General features: G+C 40.3%; 1 protein-coding gene across 1 annotated transcript; it reads right to left on the bottom strand.

The window, feature by feature from the left end:
* Window positions 1-7,919: 7,919 nt before the first annotated feature.
* LOC116311796 (voltage-dependent calcium channel gamma-4 subunit) lies at window positions 7,920-20,314 on the bottom strand. Its single transcript, XM_031729003.2, has 4 exons — window positions 19,797-20,314; window positions 12,205-12,288; window positions 9,278-9,418; window positions 7,920-9,005 (listed from the first exon to the last, which is right to left on the bottom strand). Exons 1-4 carry the CDS (start codon window positions 20,017-20,019, stop codon window positions 8,449-8,451), a joined length of 1,005 nt encoding a protein of 334 aa, XP_031584863.1. The 5' UTR covers window positions 20,020-20,314; the 3' UTR covers window positions 7,920-8,448.
* Window positions 20,315-22,622: the final 2,308 nt, after the last annotated feature.

The following is a 22,622-nucleotide window of genomic DNA, read 5'->3' as shown; positions in this document are numbered from 1 at the left end:
AATATGTGCATTCAAGGACATCCTGGTGAAAAACAACTCCAATATTCCTCACAGCATTACTGGAGGTCAAGGTAATACCATCCAGAATAAGTATCTGGTACCATACCAGTACCGTACCAGTACCATATTTCTAAGATTTTTAGAGCCAAGTACAATAACCTCAGTTTTAGCTGAATTAAGAAGCAGAAAGTTAGCGGCCATCCAGGTCTTTATGTCTTTAAGACATTCCTGCAGTTTAACTAATTGGTGTGTGTTATCTGGCTTCATAGATAGATAGAGCTGGGTGTCATCAGCATAGCAGTGAAAATGTATACTAGGCCTTCTAATGATACATCTTAAGAGAAGCAAGTATATTGCAAACAAAATTGGTTCTAGCACAGAACCCTGTAGAGCTCCATAATTAACCATAGTGTGTGAAGACGACTCTCCATTTCCATTAACAAACATGCATGGGATTAGGTTAATTGGTGATTTAAAAATTCACTGTAGGTGTGAATGTGAACATGAATGGTTGTCTATCTTCATGTGTTAGCCCTGCAGCAGACTGGTGACTTGTCCAGGGTGTGCCCTGCCTCTTGTTCTGTGGCAGCTGGGTTAGGCTTCAGCACACTGCGTGACCCTGAACTGTGGATGGATGGATGGATGGATGGATGGATGGATATATAAAATTTGCTTGTGTAACACATCTATGTATGTATGTCTGGATGCCTTACCATATAAGGAAACCAGAATGACCCTTTAACCAGTCCAGTCCAGTCTTTCCCACACCTCAATATAGTTTTGATTGATGGCACTGACATAATGACTCTTTATAGAGGAACAACAGCTGACCTCAAAGACATTAGTTGCTTCATCCTTTGACCTGACTGGAACTCAGGGAGCCACACTAGAGTTGTAGGTGTACATCCAATTCCTGAGGGGAACTTTTCTGGCTCTTCAAATATCTTCCAAGGGAAATCATCTCATTTTGTGGACTAATTGGACAGAGCTTGAACCATTAAATCCCACTGATTGTAATCACAGAGGACACAAGGTTACATTGATTGTGGCTTATTGTGACTGCTTCTCATTTGCAGGGATAAACCCCCGATGTCATGGACAGAGGAGACATTGATCATTTTCAGGAAAGCTCAATGATTCTGTGGTCATCTTTGCTCTCATCTGACCAAAATCAGTCACGTTTGTCTTTACAAGTTAGAGATATTTGGATAGAGCCAGTCTATGTTTAGATTTCAATACCAGTGGGATCTTATTTGTGAACACTGCAAATGTGTGAAGCCAAGTGTAAAACCACAAGGAATTCATAATCTGGTGGTGTCGTAATTGAGAAGCACTGTAATGATTCTCAGAGGAAGAGGATCCACGTGCAACAGAGAGCTTTTTTATTTCTCTGTTTTGTGCATCTTTTACCGTCCTGCACAAAACCTGGAAATCCTTCTTAAATCACCATCTTGCAGGATGCATCAATTTCTAAAACACATCTGGAGGAGAGAGGAGTGAGGAGAGAGAAGGAGGCTCACCAGAGGAGCTGGAATCAAGGATGTAAGGGCATATCTTTGGTAGAAGTGCTTTCCCTGTGACTCAAAGGCGAGACACACAGCTGGAATATAGCAAGCAAAGTACTCTACAGATAAGTGTTCCTTTGGATTTGGTTGTTTCAGTTGTTTCAGATGATCAAACCTTTCTCCCACCATTTTTGTGCCAGTTGAATGAAAAAGAACAGAAAATATGATCTCTGTACCGCTATTCATATTTGATTCGCATTATTTTAAAATGAGGGCTTTGATGCTTCATTTTGCTGAATGCCTGCTACCTCAAATCCTCTCCCCTTAACTATTTTGTTCCTCTCCTCTCCTCACATGTCTATAGGGAGAGGAGAAAATTAATCAAGGATGCACATCGGAGAAATGACAACAAAGTTATGTCTCTGATAATGTACCGTTTGTTGGTTTCTCCTGTTGTAGTTCACCTGTTTGGGCTTTTGTTATATTTGGTCAACTTGACACTCACTTGGCTTTAAAATAAAGTTCCTTATTTAGCATACATGTGATCAGTCTCACCTGTTGCGTGCAGCTGAGAATCTTCCCTATGAATGATAACAGACTGACTCAATATGAACAGCGACAACAGAAAATAAAAGCCATTCACATTTAAAACAAACTCATACTTACCTTATTTCTGAGGAGGTTTTCTTCATTCTTAATTTTGACCAACCACCAGTCTAAAAAGAAGTAAATGCTTAAACTATTTGATATGGGGTAGCTGGTGGCATAATACTAAAAACAACACTGCATAAATTATGATCTCATAATTAAAAGAACAGAGCGTGTAATCATGAGTAAAGGTTAAGATGATTATCAATCATTATTGTATGTGAGAGGGCTATTGTTATAATTTGTAATAATTAGTAATGCCCTCCTTCACTCATTGCAAATTATACTGGCCAAGATTTTGTAAGACCAAAATCTAAGACTCATTTAGTCAGAAACTGCAGTTACCAGATGCCTTTCAGTTTGTATTGAAACCTAGCTGTCTCCTCAACTTGTTGCCAGATTGTAAATCCGCTGATGTGTTTGTGTATACACCAAAGAAAATTCAGCAAAACCAGACTTTCTTTGCTTTAGCTGGCTCAACAAAACCTAAAACCCCAGTGGAAGATAACAATAGCAGTTATTAATTTTTTGTGTTAAGCCTGGATCGCTGCTTTCAGAATCACATAAAAACGGATATTTCACTCATCGTGTGACTCTTTTTCCACAGAAAATGATCCTCAGGAATACTGCCTACACCAATCAGATACATTATTAAGTGATAATGATAAAATAATTATAACAATATCTAAAAATATTACTCTAAAACACAGAGCAGTTGCAAATAAGACTTGAAATTAACTCTGCAGACAATGGTTAAAATCATTCCAGTGCTGTTGTTTATTTTTAAGGTGATGGCTCCAAATTAGAGTTCTGAAACTTAAAAACTGATGGATTTGAACTAATAGAGGAGGTGGAAATCACTTTAATTTGTTGGCAGATCTGAGCAAAATTAATCTTAGTGATTGAACAGATGTGTTATGTGTTCTAGAGCTGCGATTTCAGCTGTGTAAAGATTCTGACTTTAAGCCTGACACAGCTTGCTCAGTTATTAATCTCACTTCTTAGTTCACCCGTCTGGTCTCTTGTTACTTTCTAAACCTTGTGCTTACCTCCTCCTGTCTCCTTCTTCCTCTCAAGGAAACCTTCGGAAAGCCTGCATCATTTTACCTGCAAACCTGCCTGACCCACTCTCACCCCACTTACTGAATTATGCGCCTGCTCCAGAAACTCTAGAAGTGTGCTGGAAACAGCACTGAGGAAAGAGAGGAAAATTCCTGCAATGCTGTTAGCTGACTTGCCTGAAAGACTACCTGATCCAAACCACTGCTGCAATACTTACCTGCAGTTATTTTCTTGTTGTCATTTGGAGGACTGTTCATTAAATCTGAACTTTTTGATGTTGTCCTGTGTTTGAAATCTTCTGATAAACTTTGACAAAGTGATCTTGCAATTTAGAGGGAAACTGCTGGGGAATAACTGATCATCTATCTGAACTCCCACTGATGGTGGAGGCTGAGATAGGCGCTTTACTGGAAGGGACACAGTTAGGGAGCAGTTAGGGCTGTCTGTTTTGTGGTTTACCGCTATGGCGACTGTTGGATCAATAAACCATTTATTTTCCTCTCTGCATGCATCAAACCTCATCTTCTTTTGTTAATGAAATCAGGCCTGAAGCTCCATCACTGTCAGCTTCTGCACCAGTCTTGAGCTGGACTACCTTGTTGCATGTGATGTAAGGCATCCGAAACAACCAAGACCCGCTCGACTTGATATGGAATCAAGAAAGGGTAAGCACACTGAAAGGCTTTGTCATCAGTAATGAACTTAATCCAGCTGAGAAAATGATGTAAAGCAAAGACGCAAATATTATATGCATTTTACTTTATTTTCTCTTCTGCCTTGGGTTTAATAAAACAGACTCTTTATGTGTATGCTTTGCAGTAGCATACATTATAGATCATTATTTTTATTTTAGTGAAATTCAAAGGCATCAAATGGAACAACATAAAAGTTGTATCTAGACAACAGATACTTAACTGTGACAATAATGTAAAAGAAAATAGTTGCCACCTCAGCCTGCTTCAGTCTCACATCTGTGATGACTGATGGTCCCTTGGTGCTCTAACTTTAAACTCAGCGCTAAAACTGGTGCCTGAATACCAGTTCCCCTGTGAATAGCTTTCCCACAGAGTCTGACTTAATCAAAAAGGTTACTTTGGTATTAGCAACAGCGTTGCATTAATGCTTGCTTATTGTCAGCTGCTTTTCTGCAGACTGTAATATAATTGGATATGTTACGCTACACCATTATGATCTGGTTTTTGATGTGTCATAGCTGCTTAAAGGGGTTAAACTCCAACTGCTGCTAGCTAAATCCGGTCTTAGTGCAGTGACAGATGTCGTCCTAATGGCTGCCTGTGGCTCCTGGATTGACAGTGTGGCACAGGGAGTGAGGAATCGTGCACCCTGCTAGGAGTAATATCAGCCATTTTACATTTTCAAAAAGAACTTGGGAGGGACCGGAGAGATGGGATCAAGCAGAGGAAATCACATCTGAGTTTCACATTCGTTCTGTAGCCTCACAACACATTCTGTGCTAATAAACAATAGGAAGATGACATATTACAAAACTAGTCATATTCTATGCTTTGTTAATGGGTTTTCCTTGTGGAGGCCACCTCTGAGTTTGAGTTCCTGTATGTCTGCCTCTCCACTTTCCTGTTTCCACCTGTGCCTCATTTCCAATCAGCCCTCAGTGTAGCCTTGTCTTTCCCTTTGCTCTGTCAGATCATCTGTTTCTGTGTTTGTTCCCCCTGTGGAAGACTGGCAACCCGCAGAGAGTTAGCACATCTCTTGTCCGATGACAGCTGGGCTATTCTCCAAATGGATGGATGTTCCCTGTGCTCCTTGTAGCTATGGACTTTTTAGTTTTATTGCCATTAAATTTTGTTTGCCCAACCTGCCTGATCCTGGATTTGTATTTATATCTTCAAGCCAACAACGTGGTGTATGAGGTTGACCTTGTAGCAGTACCATTTTACATCACACAAAAATGATTTTTTCTTTGTGCAGTCCCTTAAGTCAAAGCAATAAATATTGTCGGTTGATTAACTTTATATATCCAGTTTAGATTTGGAATTAGGACAATTATAGCTCACACACTGGTTTACCTGGTAAAATAAAGTGTTGCTGTGGTAAAACCTTTGCTATGGCATTTGTGTGTGTGGTTTTTCATACAAAGATAGATAAAGTATGAGCTGTTGTCACCTGCTGTCCAAAGAAAGGACCAGACTTTAAATCCTGAAATCTTATTCTATCCATCCTGAACAGCAAGGTACTACTGCTAACAAGCATGTTGGCTAGTCCTGTGACTGCACGGAGAGGTGACCCTGCCATTTTCCTCTCAATTACTGGAGAAGAATTTGATGGCGCCCAACAGGAAGGAGTGGGGTAGGGAGTGGGGGGCATGGCTTTTTTATGGATGAATAGATCAGTGAGGGCCCATGGCATTCATAGGGCTTAACAGCTTGGGTGATGGTTGGAGAGAGGGGTGAAAGATGAATTGCTCAAATTCAGGGCTGGGATGGAAACCGGGTCATCAGACCAGTTCAGCATAATAAAGATACATCACACACAAGCAGGATGGAAAATAAGTGTATTGTAATTCAAGGCATACCCTTGTCCACTTCAGTGACTTGAATGACAACGATAGCGGGGAGGGCAGGGACTTTACAGCGACTATACAGGCTCTCCTGTCATGGATCGGTAGCCTTAAACACACAGTGCAACCACTGTGACACCGATTTACGAAAACCAACAACCAAATTAAACCGATTCCAGCTTCTGCTAAAAGTACCCAACAGGGAAGCAAACCATGACACGGAAGCCAAACAAGCATGATGTACTATACCGAGAATGAGTAATTTGAACTTATACTAGCCCTTCATGCACACACACACACACATGCAAAACACCCACTTTACTCCAGCTCTTGTTTGGAGACAGGGAGACAAGCTTTTCAAAGTCTGGATGAGCATTTATGAGCCTGTTAGTTCAGTCAAGCATTAAGTTGGCTGATGCCGATTTCCTTTAACACCCTGTGGTTGCCCGCCTGTCTTTCATGCAGCTTCATAGTAGAACATAACAGGCCTATCAGCCCTGCGTCATTACCTAAATACTTCTACGAGGAAAAGCAAAGGCTGTGAAAAATAACGGCATGCTGTCTCTTCGGACTGAGTCTCAGCTCATATTTTGCATTAAACCAAATGTGAAGACAGCTGAAAGTTGAGTTTTGGAATTTGTCTCCATGGTGGATGAGCCTGACAATTTTGTATGGGGGTGGCCATGCTTGCTAAGTTAATTATATCCCGTTGACACACACGCACACACAAAATGTGCTCATATATAGTAGTCAAATTCTCCCATAAGGAAATCACAATTTAAATGGGTGACTGCAGTGTTAAAAACTCTCCATATATCTGGCTGATGTTATCATTTAATGCTAGCATGCTTGTTTAGCAAGCTGTATTCATGTCCAGTTTAATGCAGATGCACATATACTTGCTTATTAGTGGTAATTAAATGGCTAATAAAAAAAAAAGAATTTCACCCAACAAAGCAGCAAAAACTGGGTGGAAACAGACATTTTAATGACTCTAGTGAAATCTAGCAGACAACAATTGTTGTAGCTGCTTTTGTAGGAACAGCTATCAATGAAAGAGGTTCAAAGAACGCCCAAACTTTAGGGTCCAGGTGGGTTATAAAGTAATTCACCCTATCTGTTAGTGGTTTAGACACTCACCTAACACATGAAAGATCACCAGATTGAGACTGGGATTGGTTGCATCAGGTATAAAAATCTGCCAAATCAGACATGCAGTGACACAATGCATGCAAATATAAGGAAGTCGCTGAGAGAAGCTAGCTAGCTAGTCCACTAGCTCCAACTTCTATTGTGGTATTAGTTTGAAGAGAAATCTTTTTTGGGAAATTGCTTTGAGCATAATTAATAACTTTAATCCAAAACATTTAAGAGCATGAATGGATCTGTGGTTAACTGTAGTCATCATTGCTATAATAATGCCAAATCTATACAGTTAGACTATACAAAAAAAGTCACATCACTACATCCTCACACAAAAATCTTTATTGTTTTTTTTTTTTTTTGAAAATCATAACTTCCCCAACAGCTGATTTTGATATGGATCAGTAATAATACAGAAATAATTAAATATGAGATTACAGGTGTCTGCAAGTGTATTTTTTGGAGCATGATCAAAACTCTGTACCAGACAGCCCTCCCATAAAACCTTCCCCAACACAAAGAAAGTAAAGGCAGAAGCAGGAGTCCTGTTAGAGAACAGCAACACAAAGAGCATGATCTAACCTATGCCTTTAAACACGCCAGCTGTAACAGTCTGTCTGGCTTAGGTAAGGAACTCATTTGTTCTGTACATCGTCCCTGAGCGAATGGAGAACAAACTACACAGGCAGTCTGTACCTATAAACACTGACGCATTACGCAGCATACTGGAATGTACTGACATTAATATGTGCCTTGTCACTTTTAATATACAGTATATATACAGAGATCCATATTCATAGCACAATTACGCCGTGGTGTGGTAGTGTTTGAGATCCATAACACACACACACACACACACACACACACACACACACACACACACACACACACACACACACACACACACACACACACACATACGGCAACACATATTTATGACATGACTCATGTACATGATAAAGGTTATTAAGATACAGTAAAAGTATTCAAATGGGCTTTGAAAGGCTTAAAACTATAAAAGGTGTACAGATTGAGTTAGCACCATTTGTGTTAAGGTACAAACAAATACAATACGATTATATTCGGATAGCAAACGGTTACATAGATCACTTTAGCAAACAAGTTTGGTGGGTTATTTTCATCTTCATCAAAGGAATTCCTTTTCTGAGTTCCTAGAAGAAAAACATGACTAAAGGTTCAAGGCGTTGTCATAAATGACTACCTTTACAGAATACTAGGACGGGCACATTTCTTTCTGTAAGAGCAGAATATTCCTTCCAGATTTTAAGCATTATATTTTTCAAAAACCAAACTCTTCAACTATTGCTACAAAATTGTGGCAACCACAATCATTAAAAGTCATTTTTCTCTCTCACCAAATGAAATACTGGTGTTTTTCTGTCAAAGAGGGATGTGAGAAAAGCAACTCTAAACTTGGACCTTTCATTGCTGCTGCTGCCAAAAACAGTCCTGGGGAGAAAATACCCTTTCTCATCAACTGTAAACATCTAATGTGTACCATCAAGTTTAATGTTGGATACACTCCTGACCTCATACTGGAGTGGTTCTCCTGTTTCCTCCATCCTTCACATCTTTCTGGAAGCAGTTGTGGACTTGTAAAAACCTGGAGTCCCGCTCTGGGCTGTAGGGCCCTGCAGTACCACTTCCACCCTTCAAAGGGTCCCTGCTCAGGGAATAAAGGGATATACCGCCTACTGGCAAATTCAGCCCCAGCCCTGGTCCCCCTCCAATTCCTCCGCCAATCTTCATTCCCACTGGGGAGGGCTCACGAGATGGGTCACTTGACCTGGAACTGGAACGCGATCGCCTCCGCCTGTAGCGGTAACTTGGTATGCGAGAGTACGGCGAAGAGGATGAGGTGGTTTTGATGAAGTCACGTTTGGATCGGAAGCGCGTCTCTTTGTTTTTCTCAATATAAATGTTGACTGCAAGAACGCCCACTGACTCTGCTACAATGAAGGAGAGGGCACCGAAGTAGAAAGACCAACCATAGCTGTACTGGTTCTTCTTGTCCTCATCTTTCTTGTCGCTCGGGTCGCCGGCATTGCTGGAGATGTAGACGATGATGCCAATGATGTTGCTCAGGCCTGAAGAGAGGATAAATGAGAGAAGGAATGTTGTTGTGGGAAAGGTCAAAACTGAGACTCTACATGTAAAGAAAAGCAGTGTTTTTGCCATTGTCCTTTTGTGAGTGTGAGAAAGGTGCACTCTAATGACTTCAGACATTTTTGAAGTGCACTGTATCTCTGAATAAAACCTGACCTTTTCCTTCTTTCACTCTCTTGCACTACACACAATCTATTTGTTGTCACCCTGGTTTTGATTCTTTATCTGTGGTGCGCTGTCTGACTCGTCCTACCTGCAGCTACAAACAGGATGCCTGCACTGAGCAGGATGTTGTTCTTGCTGCTGTAGATGCGTCCAATTCCAACACACAGGCCACCCAACATCAGAAGGATGGTGCTGAGAATTGGAAACAGGCTTGATGCACGAACTATACCTGTTTAGACGAGAGAGACAGAGAGTGTGAAAATGTCTTGTCAGCACAATTGAGAATATAATGTAAACTACTTAAAAATTGGCGATCGTGGCTCAAGAGCTGGCAGTTCGTCTTGTAATCGTAAGGTTGCCGGTTCGAGCCCCGGCTCGGACAGTCTCGGTCGTTGTGTCCTTGGGCAAGACACTTCACCTACCACCTACTGGTGATGGCCAGAGGGGTCGATGGCGCGATATGGCAGCCTTGCTTCTGTCAGTCTGCCCCAGGGCAGCTGTGGCTACAACTATAGCTTGCCTCCACCAGTGTGTGAATGTGAGAGTGAATGAATAGTGGAATTGTAAAGTGCTTTGAGGGTCTTGAAAAGCGCTATATAAATGCAATCCATTATTATTAAAAAGAGAAGATAACCACTGTAAAGTGGAGCACAGGTGAAAAATATATACCCCTCAATATTAGATTATATTACATACTGTCACACAGACATTATGTCTAATGGGTAAGAGAACTAACTAAAAAAGGACAACTACTACTGAAAGAAATACCATTAGCTTTACAGGTGTTTGATCCCATACTACAGATACCACAGACCCAACAAGAATACAGAGAAAACAGAGAAAACCCAAACAATCAGATGACCCCCTTTGAGCAAATGCTTTGGCGACAGTGGTAAAGAAAAACTCCCTTTTAACAGGAAGAAACCTCTGGCAGAACCAGGCTCAGAGAGGGGCGGCCATTTGTAAAGATCAGTCAGGAGTGGGGGGAGGGAGACAGGACAAAAAACACTTTGTGGAAGAGAGTCAGAGATGAATAATAACTAAGGATTAAATGCCGAGTGTTGCATGAAGACATAGGGAGTAAAAAGGTGAGTGGAAAAGAAACAGTGCATCATGGGAAGCCACCAGCAGCCCAGACCTATTGCAGCATAACTAAGGGTCACTTTATCCAGCGCTCACTATAAACTTCGTGAAAAAGGAAAGTTTTAAGCCTAATCTTGAAAGTAGAGAGAGTATCCGTCTCCCGAATCCAAACAGGAAGCTGGCTGCACAGAACATGGGCCTGCAGGCCAAAGGTTCTGCCTCCTATTGTACAACTTCCTGTTTAACAGATGTCAGTCACTATGTTTCTCATCCTTCGTTGAACTTCTTTAACTTTTAGTGTCCCTCACTTTGTCAGACAGGTTCCAACTGAGAAAGGGATTTTTTGATTAAACACCTGCGATGGCTAGTGAAAATAAACTCCGCTTTCCAACAAATGTTCAATAATCTTCTAGGGGCCATACAACTTATGTGTAGGCTAAAAGTGATGGAAAGAATGACTGACTGACAATGACCTGTGGAGTCATGGCTAAAATCTACAGTGTGCAGCTACCAAGGAATGCTGACAAGTTTAGTTTTCCACTGAAAAATAACTCACTGAATGATATTTCCAAGGTCCTTACTAAAACAGTTCAGCTAATCCATCACCATCTCATCAGTTATAATCATTTTTTAATTTTTTACATTTCACCATTTCATTATTGCTTTAGTGAGCACCACATGAGGACTTAGCGGAACTGCTAACAGTAACAGTGGTTGTTGCCAAGGCCTCTGTTTTGCCTTGTCTTCTTCAGTCTGCAGGCTCTCTCTCCCTCCCTCTGCTTTGAGTGAGTGCAAGATTACTTACAGGTGCCCTAGAGTCTGAACAAAGCCCCACTGACTGTAGCTGCTGAAGTTACCTTTAAATGCTCACTGCTTAACACCAGAACATCGTCTGTGCTTCAGCATTCCTCTGGTTGACCCCAGTCCCACTTGCCAACCCAAGCCCAAGCCTTTAACACAGTTTCTAGTCCAAAACTACAAATCCAAGTCTAACCCACAGGCTAGGCAGCTATACTTTAAGTTTTTATTTTTACAGTTGTTGCAGTACAGCACCACACATTAGTAAAATAACTGGATTCATTTATTCGCCTTGTCAGAATTTAAACAGATACAATTTATCTTTTTCCTGCAAAATATAGAAATATAGTCATTTCTCTTTCTAAATGGTTTCAGTTAGCATATAGGCAAAAGTTGTGATGGGTATGTTTATAATAAAAAACTGTTTAATACTTGAATTGATCTCCAACACTTAAATTCCACTAGAGGGAATTTGTGAGCAGCCTAAAAGCTGAAGAAACATCAGTACGTGACACGCCCTGCCAAACAAGCATCATTACTTTTCCACGAGTGAACCAAATGAAGTGAAATAATGCCCCGTGGTTCAGCGCACGAAGGTTTTTACAGATACACAGGTCCAGCTAGCATATTCAGCTCCCTTTAAAAAAACATAACCAAGTGATTCCAGAATAAATTTTTCTTGAGCTTATTGAAATTCATATTGTGGACAACACACGAAATGGTAACAGTTGCCTTGAGGCACAGAGCTGATCTGAAACCTGAAACATAAATAAATATTCAGTAAAATGATTAAATGCTCTGTAATTTTCAGTGCATCTATTTATTTATTTATTTTTAACAAGGGTATTAAGCAAAAGGCCAAGGCCAAATATGAAATCTGCTCTCATGTGGCCAAAGTCTGGCCTGTTTTAGACGGGCCTTATTACTCAGCACATAACACACTTCATTATCGCCATTGCTCCAATTGCTGTCATGACATCAGGCTTTTCATGGGAAAAGCATAGCCATGCCATAACACATTAAGTAGCCTTGTAATAACTCTATCACATTCAAGAAAAAAAGAAGAAGGAAAGAGCAGGGAGAGAGGGATTAAGTGTTGGAGTGTTTGAAGATGAAGAGGTTGCAGTGACTTACGTAAGATGTACTCTGAGCTGTCTGTATCGTAGTCGTTATCCTCTGGAAAATGATTGATCCGAAAACAGCTTCCTTTGTTGATACCTGTGCAAAAGCCAATAACACACTGAGTGTGAATGTGACTTGTGGCAGAAAGAGTCTGCGCAGGTTCAAAACTACAAAAATTAAAACAGCAATTTGGGTCTTCATGTCGAAAGTTAACACGAGAAGCTGAGAGATAAAAGCAACCACACATCGACCATTCACTCAATCAGCATGCAACTTTTATGAACCTGAGACAAATATGTTGCAGAAAGCTAAAGTCTATTCTCGGCAAAGTATCTCTAACCGGGAGCAGACATGTCCTGTTTTCACCCATAACCATGTCAAAAACCATTTGAGGGCAGACCGCTGTGGATCTGAAATTCTGAAGTTCTCAAGCCCTCGGGCACCTTCTATTCACCCAAGCTCTTCACTGAGAAAATCTTCCCTCCACTTTTAAGAGAATAAAACATTGGAGCATTATGAATATTGAAAGGTTAGACTTTGAATTTAAAGTCTGGCTCTTGAATTTCCTGCCTGAACTTATATATTAGAATTTATTAGAACTTAAATCAAATACACACAGTATCTTAATCCAAGAAATCAAACCATGCCTGTCGATTGTCAGCCCTGTCCCGTTTAATTCTGCAGATTTCAAATTGCTAATGTGAATAAATGTGGAAGAGTCGTCCAACATGCCAATATTACACTACAATTAAGGGGAAGAGATGAAGTACTGATATTTTATCCAAGTCCACATGCAGTAGGTTCTTGAACTCAGGCATAAGCAATCAAGTGACATCTATCTTGGCAGAACATGTGCATGTAAACAGTCCATAAAGAAGAGCAGCTGTTTTAGAGGGAGATGTTTCTAATCACTATAATCCAAAAAGTCTGTCACTATTCAACATCAATCCTCCTTCGCTTTGCCTGGCGGGGAGATAGTTAACTCACATCTTATTGACTTTTCCAAACTTCAGCCATGCCAGTTGCCTGCTGTCATAGCCAATGAATCTGATCGCGATGGCGTCATCCCCAAGAGCTCTGTAAAGGATGGAGGATTGTCTTTCTTCCCTTCAAGTTGCAAATTTGTTATGACAGTCTTATTCCAGCATCCATGGCAGAATTGTTTAATGAGATGTTTTTCAGTTTTACAGGCAAGAATGTCTCATCTTTTGACAACAATTCAATGTGAACTGTAGTCACTGGAAGTAGGCATAGGGGCTTCCACTGGGCCCGTGGAGTGTAGTTAAGAATTCAGCAACGAATTCTTTTCTGCCTTGAACACTGGCCAAGTTCGAGTCAAAATACTGAAGGCAAAGAAGTTGGCATGGCTTCAGGAGCCAGATCTGTTGATCACATCAGGTGAAAGGGACAACAAGCTTTCAAGAATACACCCAGTGACATCCACTGACAGACTAGAATCACCAGGAAGTAATTCGCTGTGAGCTTGTCATTAGTTTTCATCAGCTTCATCACTGGTTTTTTTTTTTCCTCATTGGTGAGCATCAATGTCTTTGACAACTCTTTGCATTTCAGGTGTTTTTTTAAATTAGTCTTAACTCTTTAAACCCCTTCAAATACTTATGAATTTCCTCATCTGTTTTTGGATTTGTATCGCCACTAACAACTAAATAACTAATAATCATAGAAAGTTGCATCCACCTCTAACTGTAACAGTTCAACCTTGTGTGCAATCCTTATGTACATTTTATAATATGTCAAATATCTCATGTGAGGTGCACTTTTCTTTACATTACATAGACATACACATAGCCTGTAAATAAATGCACTATTAAGTGCCAAACTCACTATAATTTACTATAATACATGTAAAAATATCAGGTAATTGTGTTTAAATATTGTACTTTGTATTCATATCCTGTCATTATATTGTATTGGATTTAGATTATTTAAGTCTTTTTTCTTGCACCATATGAGGGAGTATTGTCTCAATTTCATTACGCTTGCATGATGATGATAAAGAATCTTGAATCTTGAATCTGGAATGAGGTGCTTTCGATTTGCCGGCACTCATTAATTGTTACTGAACCTTACAACATCATAGACCAGCGAATGGAAATCTCCACCAGGTAGCTTTGAAGCCGGTTTTCTGCATCTACAATCTGTTATTCAGTGCATTCAAATGCACTGTTACAAATACTGGGAACAGGATTTCCACTGATGTTTGAGCATTTGTTATTAGTGTGGTCAGCAGTGAGTTGAGGGTTAAAAATCAAAATCAGCACGAACACTGGCTGATTAGCTGCAATCACTGGCTTCTTCTATGCTCGAGTGGCTTTACGCATCATCAAGCTAGATCATGTTCCTGTGACCGACAGCTCATTCAGATGGTTTATACATTTTTGGGGTGGAAATGTTGTATGAGGCAGGACATGCACTTACACAACGTGACACAATGAGTGCAAACAAAACTTCTACGTTTCACATTTAGTGCTTATGCCAGTGTTGCCACCAGTGCATGGTTTTGATGTGCCACTTGTCTGCAAAATTTATGATTCTTACAGTTAATTTCTGAGACAGCTGGGAAAGAAAATTAAAGACAGGCTGAGATAAAGTGATGAAACATCCCTAACAGCCCAGATTCAGTCTGTCGGCTCCGCACTCTTAAATTCACTCTTTCAGTCTCTTTGAACACCCATTCTGTCTTTTTCTCTCTCGCCACAATCATGTCTGAATGAGCCACTTCACTTCCATTTTCTAAAATCCTCTTTAACTACTCTGTTTTCCTTTTCAGTTTTTTAGCACCAAGAAAACTTGTTGAATAAGATTATTGTGTACGCCAATGTATATTTATTATATTTGTAAACATACTATTTTAGGGAAACTGGAGCAGTTTTTGAGTGTGTAATCCAAAAGGTCTAAGGAGCAACAGGTGTACAATATTAAAATTTCATATATAAAGTACACATATGTAGGGTTACAGTTGGATGTATAGCCTGGGAATGTTATATCAGTGGCAGAAAATTCAAAAATCAATAACATTACTGTAATTACATGGCTTCTAGATTGAACATAAGAGTAAAAAAAACGAATAAAACAGCTGACAGTTTAAATTTATTATAATAAAAATAAAATAATCTACCCCACTGTGTTGCTTAATCCATTAGGAATCATTAAGAATTGATTACTTACCCTATCCTCCATTGCATGGGGAATTTTCCATTCTATTTTATTTATATAGCCCCAAAACAGTTTCCTCAAGGCACTTTACACTGTAAGGTCAAGACTGCAACAATCAGATGACTACCTTTGAGCAAGTGCTTTGGCAACAGTGGGAAGGAAAAACTCATTTTTAACAAGAAGAACCAAGCTCAGAGAGGGGTGGTCATTTGCCATGAGCAGTTGGGGGTGAGGGGAGGGAGACAGGGAAAAAAAGCCTAGACCTATTGCAGAGAGGATTCAGGGTCACCTAATCCAACCCTAACTATATGCTTTATCAAAAAGGAAAGTTTTGAGCCTATTCTTAAAAGTTGAGATGTGTGTCTCCCGAATCCAAACTGGGAGCTGGTTCCACAGAAAATGGGTCTCAACCAAAGGCTCTGCCTCCCATTCTACTTTTAAATACCCTAGGAATATCTGTGTAACACACATTTCTGGAGAAATGGGGTAGGGATAGCTCAGTAGGTAGCGTGATGACCCCCATGATCGGAAGGTCGGGGGTGAACGACTGCCCTGAGGTACCCCTGAGCAAGGTACCGTCCCTATACACTGCTACCCAGGCGCCCAATGGCTGCCCACTGCTTCACAGAGTGAATGGGTTAAATGCAGAGAGGAATTTCCCCACGGGGATCAATAAAGTATACATTATTATTATTAAATGTTCAGCCACTTTGGGATTTTTTTGTCCAGCCACAGGGGCTGTGTGCCTCAGGCCATAGTTTTAACTTCATTAGAAATGGTTTATTTAGTTTGTCAGTGTGCTTTGTGTAATATTCATATTTGATAATATTTTTCCTCACTCAAACATCTGGGAGACTGAAAGTCATCTATTCACCTGATATTTTGGTTTATCCACAGACAGTCATGGCATCATTAATAAAATCAAAAATCAAGAATCAGGTGCAGTTTAGAGCTAATTCCAAGGTGTCCAGTTTTTGCACGTTATGCATCCAAGCTTATTCAGAGCTTTAATCCATCCTGTGATCAATCCTGGCATGTTTTTAGGAGAGTTGTGAGTTCCAAATCGATAGCATAAATTTCTGCCTGTTTTTTAAGCTGTTCAGACTCAGATACAAAACACTTGCATTAAAGCTGACAAAAATGTGTACGCTAACTTTTTTCCCCAGACAGAACATTGATCTGGAATCAATAAGGGAAATGGACCTACAGACACAATTAATAATGACATTTTCTTCAATAAAATCTTACCAATATCCAACCTGAGCTCCCCCCTCTATGTTCACTGTGGGGACAATGCATTCACTGTGGCAGTTAGGTTAGATTTACTCCAAATATGCTCGACCCCATCGCAACAGAGTAAATTTATCTTGGTTTCAAAGTGCTCCCAGCAGCTTCTTTCTATGTTCTTTAGCAAAGTTAAATCATTAATCTTGCAGTTTGCGCTGAACACCAATTAAGGTTTTTTTTCTTGACATTGACACATTTGCCCATTTGTCTTTCACAGCGAGACTGTGCAAGTATCACGCTGTCTTTGATGTCTTTTTAGGAGGACAGCTGCTGTGGGTGTGATTTTTGGCATTTTTACATGGGTCCAGATTACTGCTGACACTGTGAATCAACAAATTATTAGCTGGTTAAAGATCTTGTGCTGTCCTTTCCTTCTGTCTCAGTCTGACTTTTTGCTTTCTCTGGTCCATTCTTTGTCCATTTTATGTATGTTCATACACTTTCACAGGCTAATAGTAAATCACAAGTGTACTCTTTTTTCCCCAGTGATTACAGAATTTAACTTGTCAGCAGTCACAGGTGGATTCAGTTTTGCTGTATTTGGTTTATGTTGTTATTTTAGTGCATTATTTCTAAAGTACGTTTTTGGCTATTCATAGGTGGAAGCACTCTTCTTGTCAACTTAAAAAAATATTAAGAAGTGATATAACCTTAAATCATTTAACAAGTTCAGAACTGTACATTCACTGGTATGTCATAGTTGATTGTGTGCATACACAATCAACTATGCCATACCATATGTGAAATAACCATATCAATATTTCATGCAACAGCAGTAACAAAATGATCAAGGGAATGTCAGGAGAAAAGAAAAAAAGAAAAGAAAAGAAAAGAAAAAAAAGAAAAGAAAAGGAAGCTCACTGGGGGAGGTATCTGTGTCTGAGAGAGCAGGGCCCATCTTTATTGCTCAGCATAGCTTCACCATAGCAACCTCCCCCCAGCAACCCAGAATCACATTTCTAGCTCTTCTCAGAGGACGCCTTTGACATCTTACTAATGCATTCATCAGCCAACACACACACACACACACACACACACACACACACACACACACACACACACACACACACACACACACACACACACACACACACACACAAAACAAGAAAAACACCCTCATCACCACATACAAAGCCACATAACAGTTAACTAACCTTTCATGACCTGCAGGAACTAAAAATTAAAAGTCAGACCAAGTGTTTGCTTGAATCTAGCGGTGAGTCCCCAAGTGTGAGTTTTTTACTTATTTCACCAAGACTCCACTTGTATTCATTTAAAGTTCATCATCCACCAGTGCTCACCTTCATCTTACTGCCAGCTTGTTCTACAAGACAAGGCACTCATAGATGTCTGTTTGCTACTTTTTGCAACATTAGCCAACATCTCCTGAGGCTCACCCAGCATCTATGCTGTTGAATTTACTTAATAAAACAGGACAGATTCCTTAGAATTATATACTAAGTTGTAGAAACTGAGAGACATTTTTTTTTAACATATCAGGAATGTATTTAGTACTAACGTTTTCAAGAACCTGTATCCCAACTGACTGGACATGTTGACTTAGCCTGGGTTTGTATGCAAAGGTGTGCCACTAGATAGACTTACACAATGTTGCAGCAAAAGTGCTGATGTTCTCTATGCATGAGAGAGAACAAGGAAAAGAGCAAGAGAGGTTGTGTTACTTTCAGTTCCAGCTCCATGCAGATTGTAACACCGTTCTAACATTTTAAGGAGGAAATGAGAGGATGGTGCAGAGAGGAGATGTCTGAAAACAGCGTGCACGTCTGCTTGAATCTCTTAGGAAGAACGAGAGAGGGAACATGTCTTTTGAGTAACAGGATTACAAGAAATCCATAAATAGCCAGGCTTTTTTTTAAACATGAAATTCCAGTAAAAGTAGTAATGGTATATGGTTGGTGCTTGGAGTGTGAGTTCAATAATGGCTGTATTCATCTCCACACAAGACAGACTTCTGGGTTCTGGGAAAGTGCCTTGTCACTTAGATCCCTGACCCCAACTCTTTGGAAAAGGCACTGTACCCCAAGTTGTTCCCCAAGTTACTGGTGGTAGCTGCTTTGCAGCTTTGTAAATACATATGAATTATGACGCACTTCGTCATTGGCGATAAAATTGGCGCTTTGTTTGACGGAGCATTCTTCTATTGTTATGAAGCGATTTTATACTTCTAATTTAGTTGTTCTTCAGCTAAAAGAAAAAAAATCATTAAGACTGAGAATTTCAGAACCAATGGTAATGGACAGCGCCACAATCGAAGACGTCATTGGTGACTACTTCCGCGGATCAGCTGATTGTTTGCGTTTATTATAAGTCTTTTCAAGGAAGCGGTCCGATGGACGGTGGATAGGTGTGTCTAAACATTAACGACCTGTTCTCACAACGTCTCACAACATGGAAAGGCGTTTTTCCCCCCGGGGGGATCATGAGCAAGATGCAGAGCAGCTGAGGGAAACAACAAAATTCCCTGAAACAACAAGTCAGACGCTCCTCGGAACAGACTAAAACAAAGTCTGATACACCGGAAAGCGCTGCACCCCCTCTGAATGAGAAAACTGGGATCATTCTTCCTTGCTCTGACATAGAAGCAAACTCACAGCATTAAATCGTATTCGTATTCAGGCCATCATCTCTCCACTGTTTCCCTTTAGATTCGCTACGCACACCCAACTCCACCTTTGCGCGCAACACGAAGCTCTTTCACTCAGATTCTCGTAGAAAATATCATACTTGTGTAAATTATTAAATTATGTTTTATGTCATTCTGTCAAAGAAGGGAGAATTAACTCTGATAATAAAGTTCAGAATCAGCATACTTTATTAATCCCTAAGGAAATTATGTTAAATGCTTTGTTATAATATCACACAAACTGTCGCAGGTTCCAAACAAATGGGAACTTTTTTAGAAGTTAGCGACGTTTCTGGTCTTTTGCTCAGGTGTTCAGACTCGATGACTATTTAATTAACCTCTATGTGCGCACTGTCACCTCCCCCACGTTAAAGCAAACATTCGGAAAAAATCAGGTGGCGCAACAATGCGAAAATCATTCATAAGCAGTCGAAATATAACAAAAAAAGTTTAGAAACTTACACAGTCACTGCGTAAGGTACCAGACTTTGTTTACCTTCGATGCAGCAAATCCTCCACAGCCCGGAGTGCGTCAGGTCCCCTTTGACTTTCTTGGTTTGCATCTGGGTTTCGTCGGTTGTGGCATTAGTTGCATTGCAAATATAGGCTCGGGAATAAAGCCAGTAGTCGGTGCCGATGGCGATGGTCATGAGGCTAAAGGCGGCGAAGGCCCCCACAATAGCCAGCAAAGTCTGAACCCCTCGGTCACACCATGCCATGGCGTCTCATAATGTGAAGATTCTCCACAGCAGCTTACGCACACCGCGAGGAGCGCACGGTACCAGTGATCATGGCTTGGGGGGGAAAGGACTCGCGTGTCGATCCTCGTTTTGCTTAATTAATGCTCCACTTTCTCCCAAACTTCAATCGGACTTCAAACCAAGTTGCAGAGATTGATCGACCACAGCTTTCGTTTAATTCCTTACAGTGAGCTGGTGATGTCTTCAATCCTGCCACAGGTGGAAATTTAACACAAAACACACAAAAAAGAAGAAGAGAAAAATTCCTCGAACAAGTGCACTTTTTTTTTTACCCCAACATTTTGTAAATGACGTTTATAACCGCAGCATACATACGGATCACACACGGCTCAAGCTTCTTTACAGCTCAGTGTTCAAAATAAAACTGCTCGGTTTAACAATGGACGCAGCATCGCTCATCCAGACCACACCTATAACGGATCTAGCCAATTGGAAACGGTGATGATAACAGCTGTTAAATGAAGAAAACATCACTCTACTGGCGGTCGTCGTGTGCGGGTGGAAAAAGGTTCTAGCTTTTACCGAGTGCACATAAAATGAAGAAATGATCAACAAGTGTACAGAAACGAAATACGGTAATAACGATCACACGCAGTGTAAACACGCACTGAAAACTGGGCTTCAAGTGTTTAAATGCATATTTAAAATCAAGGAAAAGTCTTAAAAAACACACCGCCTCTGCTAGGAGAGAGAGTGGAGATGAGAGAGATTTGCTTTGTGGCTGTGCAGTAACTTTAGAGTTGAAAGGATCACAAGTGATGAAATATTTCTGAAAACATCCATCAAAACAACTTTGAAGTCGGAGCAGTCAGCGTGCAACATCGCTGAGCTCGTAAAAGTAGAAAAGTAAGACGCAGATCTTTCACAACGACAAATTCAGATTTCTGCTAACTGATAAAAATCCTATAAAATCATCCATAGAATTCTGCCAGTTTTAGACTTTTTTTTCTCTCGTATTTTATCTAGAAAAATGCCACTGGACCCCTCCCATCACACATAATGCGATACAGTGTGATGCACATTTTCATCAAAACATAAACGATACAAATACATCCAGTGTATTCTGCATATTGACAGTTAAAAATTTATTTTTTTTTACAATTGGTTTATTAAGCCAGTTATTTTATGTATTTAAATCAATTAATAAAAAGGATCCGATAAATGTATTAAAATAAAGGTCAGCGTGGTCCATGCCCCCCTGTCGTGGTCTTTTTCACACTAAACAAGAGAGAGGGGTCCATCCTTTAGTATAGATTCAGCTCTAAGATCCCGGACTCTGATCACTTCCTGGTCCCTGCAGAGTGAGTAAAAAGGATTCATAGTTTCTCTCTCTCGCTCTCTCTCCCTCTCTCTCTCTCTGTGTGTGTGTGTGTGTGTGTGTGTGTGTGTGTGTGTGTGTGTGTGTGTGTGTGTGTGTGTGTGTGTGTGTGTGTGTGTGTGTGTGTGTGTAGGAAAGCCTGGAAATATGAAGTAGGACAGAAAAACGAGGATTAGAGGACAAAAGATAAAAGCATGAACACAGGAATGAAAGATGGAGCAAAATGAGAACAAAGAGGGTGGACAAAAAAATGAGCACACGGAGAATGTGAAGACAATTTTGCATAAATACATTTACTGGGAAGCAAGTTAGAAGTATTTGTTCCACATTTTGGGGCTAAGCTCTCACGCAGATGGTTGATAGGACTAGAGTGCATCCACTGGTCTACTCAGTCAGGCTTTATCCTTAAAATGTTTCTTTTTAATAAAGTTTATGTGGACTTGGGTGACCATGACCTTACGTCCAAGATGGAAGGTCCTGAGATGTACAAAGCACCTCTGAAATACTTACATTTCCTTAACCTTCTATTCATTTATGCTACTATTGCAAGATACTATTGTGTCTTTACTTTGGATGTACCTTTGGCAAGTATCTTTGGCTCATGACTTGCACATTTCTGGGCATTTTCTCTCCAATCTGCCGTTACTTTCACCGGTCAGGGCAGATGGCCTTCCTCCGTGAGTCTGGTTCTGCCTGAGGCTTTTTCTTGTTAAAGGGGAGCTTTTCCTTTCCCAAGTTCCTAAGTGCATGCTCAGTGACTGGCTATCTCCCCACAGCCTCGTTTCCAAAGACACAGGTTGCTGTGTAAATAACAGCAGAATGCAAAATTATGAATGTAATATTGTATAATATTGTAAGCTCTTGACCTCACCATGTAAAGTAGCCTGGCAAAGACTTGTTGTGATTTGGAACTATATAAATGAAACTGAACTGAACACGAGAAGATCACAGCAGGTGAGTGTTCAGAAGATGAGATGTGATGCTTCACATTGCATCATTAAACAGAAAACTTAGACTCTGAAATCTTCTGTACTGTCATGTAATAGAAAATCATCAACTATCTATCCTTTCATCTATTTTGGACTGTTTCAAATGCTTCCTTGTCTGCCGTGGCTTTCAAAGCAAGTCAGAGAAATTGGTCCAATTAACCGTAAGCTGAGACGAGGCTGGTAAAATACTGCATGTCTCTTAAAATAGTCGTGTAATGAGTCAAATTTATATTAGAGGTCTTGTACAAGTTGGA

This window comes from Oreochromis aureus, linkage group 6, assembly GCF_013358895.1.
Source record: "Oreochromis aureus strain Israel breed Guangdong linkage group 6, ZZ_aureus, whole genome shotgun sequence".
Taxonomy (NCBI): Eukaryota; Metazoa; Chordata; class Actinopteri; order Cichliformes; family Cichlidae; genus Oreochromis; species Oreochromis aureus.
Note: the sequence above shows the minus strand (reverse complement) of the source record. Positions and strands in the feature narration are given on the sequence as shown.

Coding starts and splice junctions, on each gene's coding strand:
- LOC116311796 (XM_031729003.2), bottom strand. CDS start 20,019: ATGGCATGGTGTGACCGAGGGGTTCAGACTTTGCTGGCTATTGTGGGG. Junction 9,419..12,204: donor CAGCTCAGAGTACATCTTAC/GTAAGTCACTGC, acceptor TCGTCTAAACAG/GTATAGTTCGTGCATCAAGC. Junction 9,006..9,277: donor CATCCTGTTTGTAGCTGCAG/GTAGGACGAGTC, acceptor TCCTCTCTTCAG/GCCTGAGCAACATCATTGGC.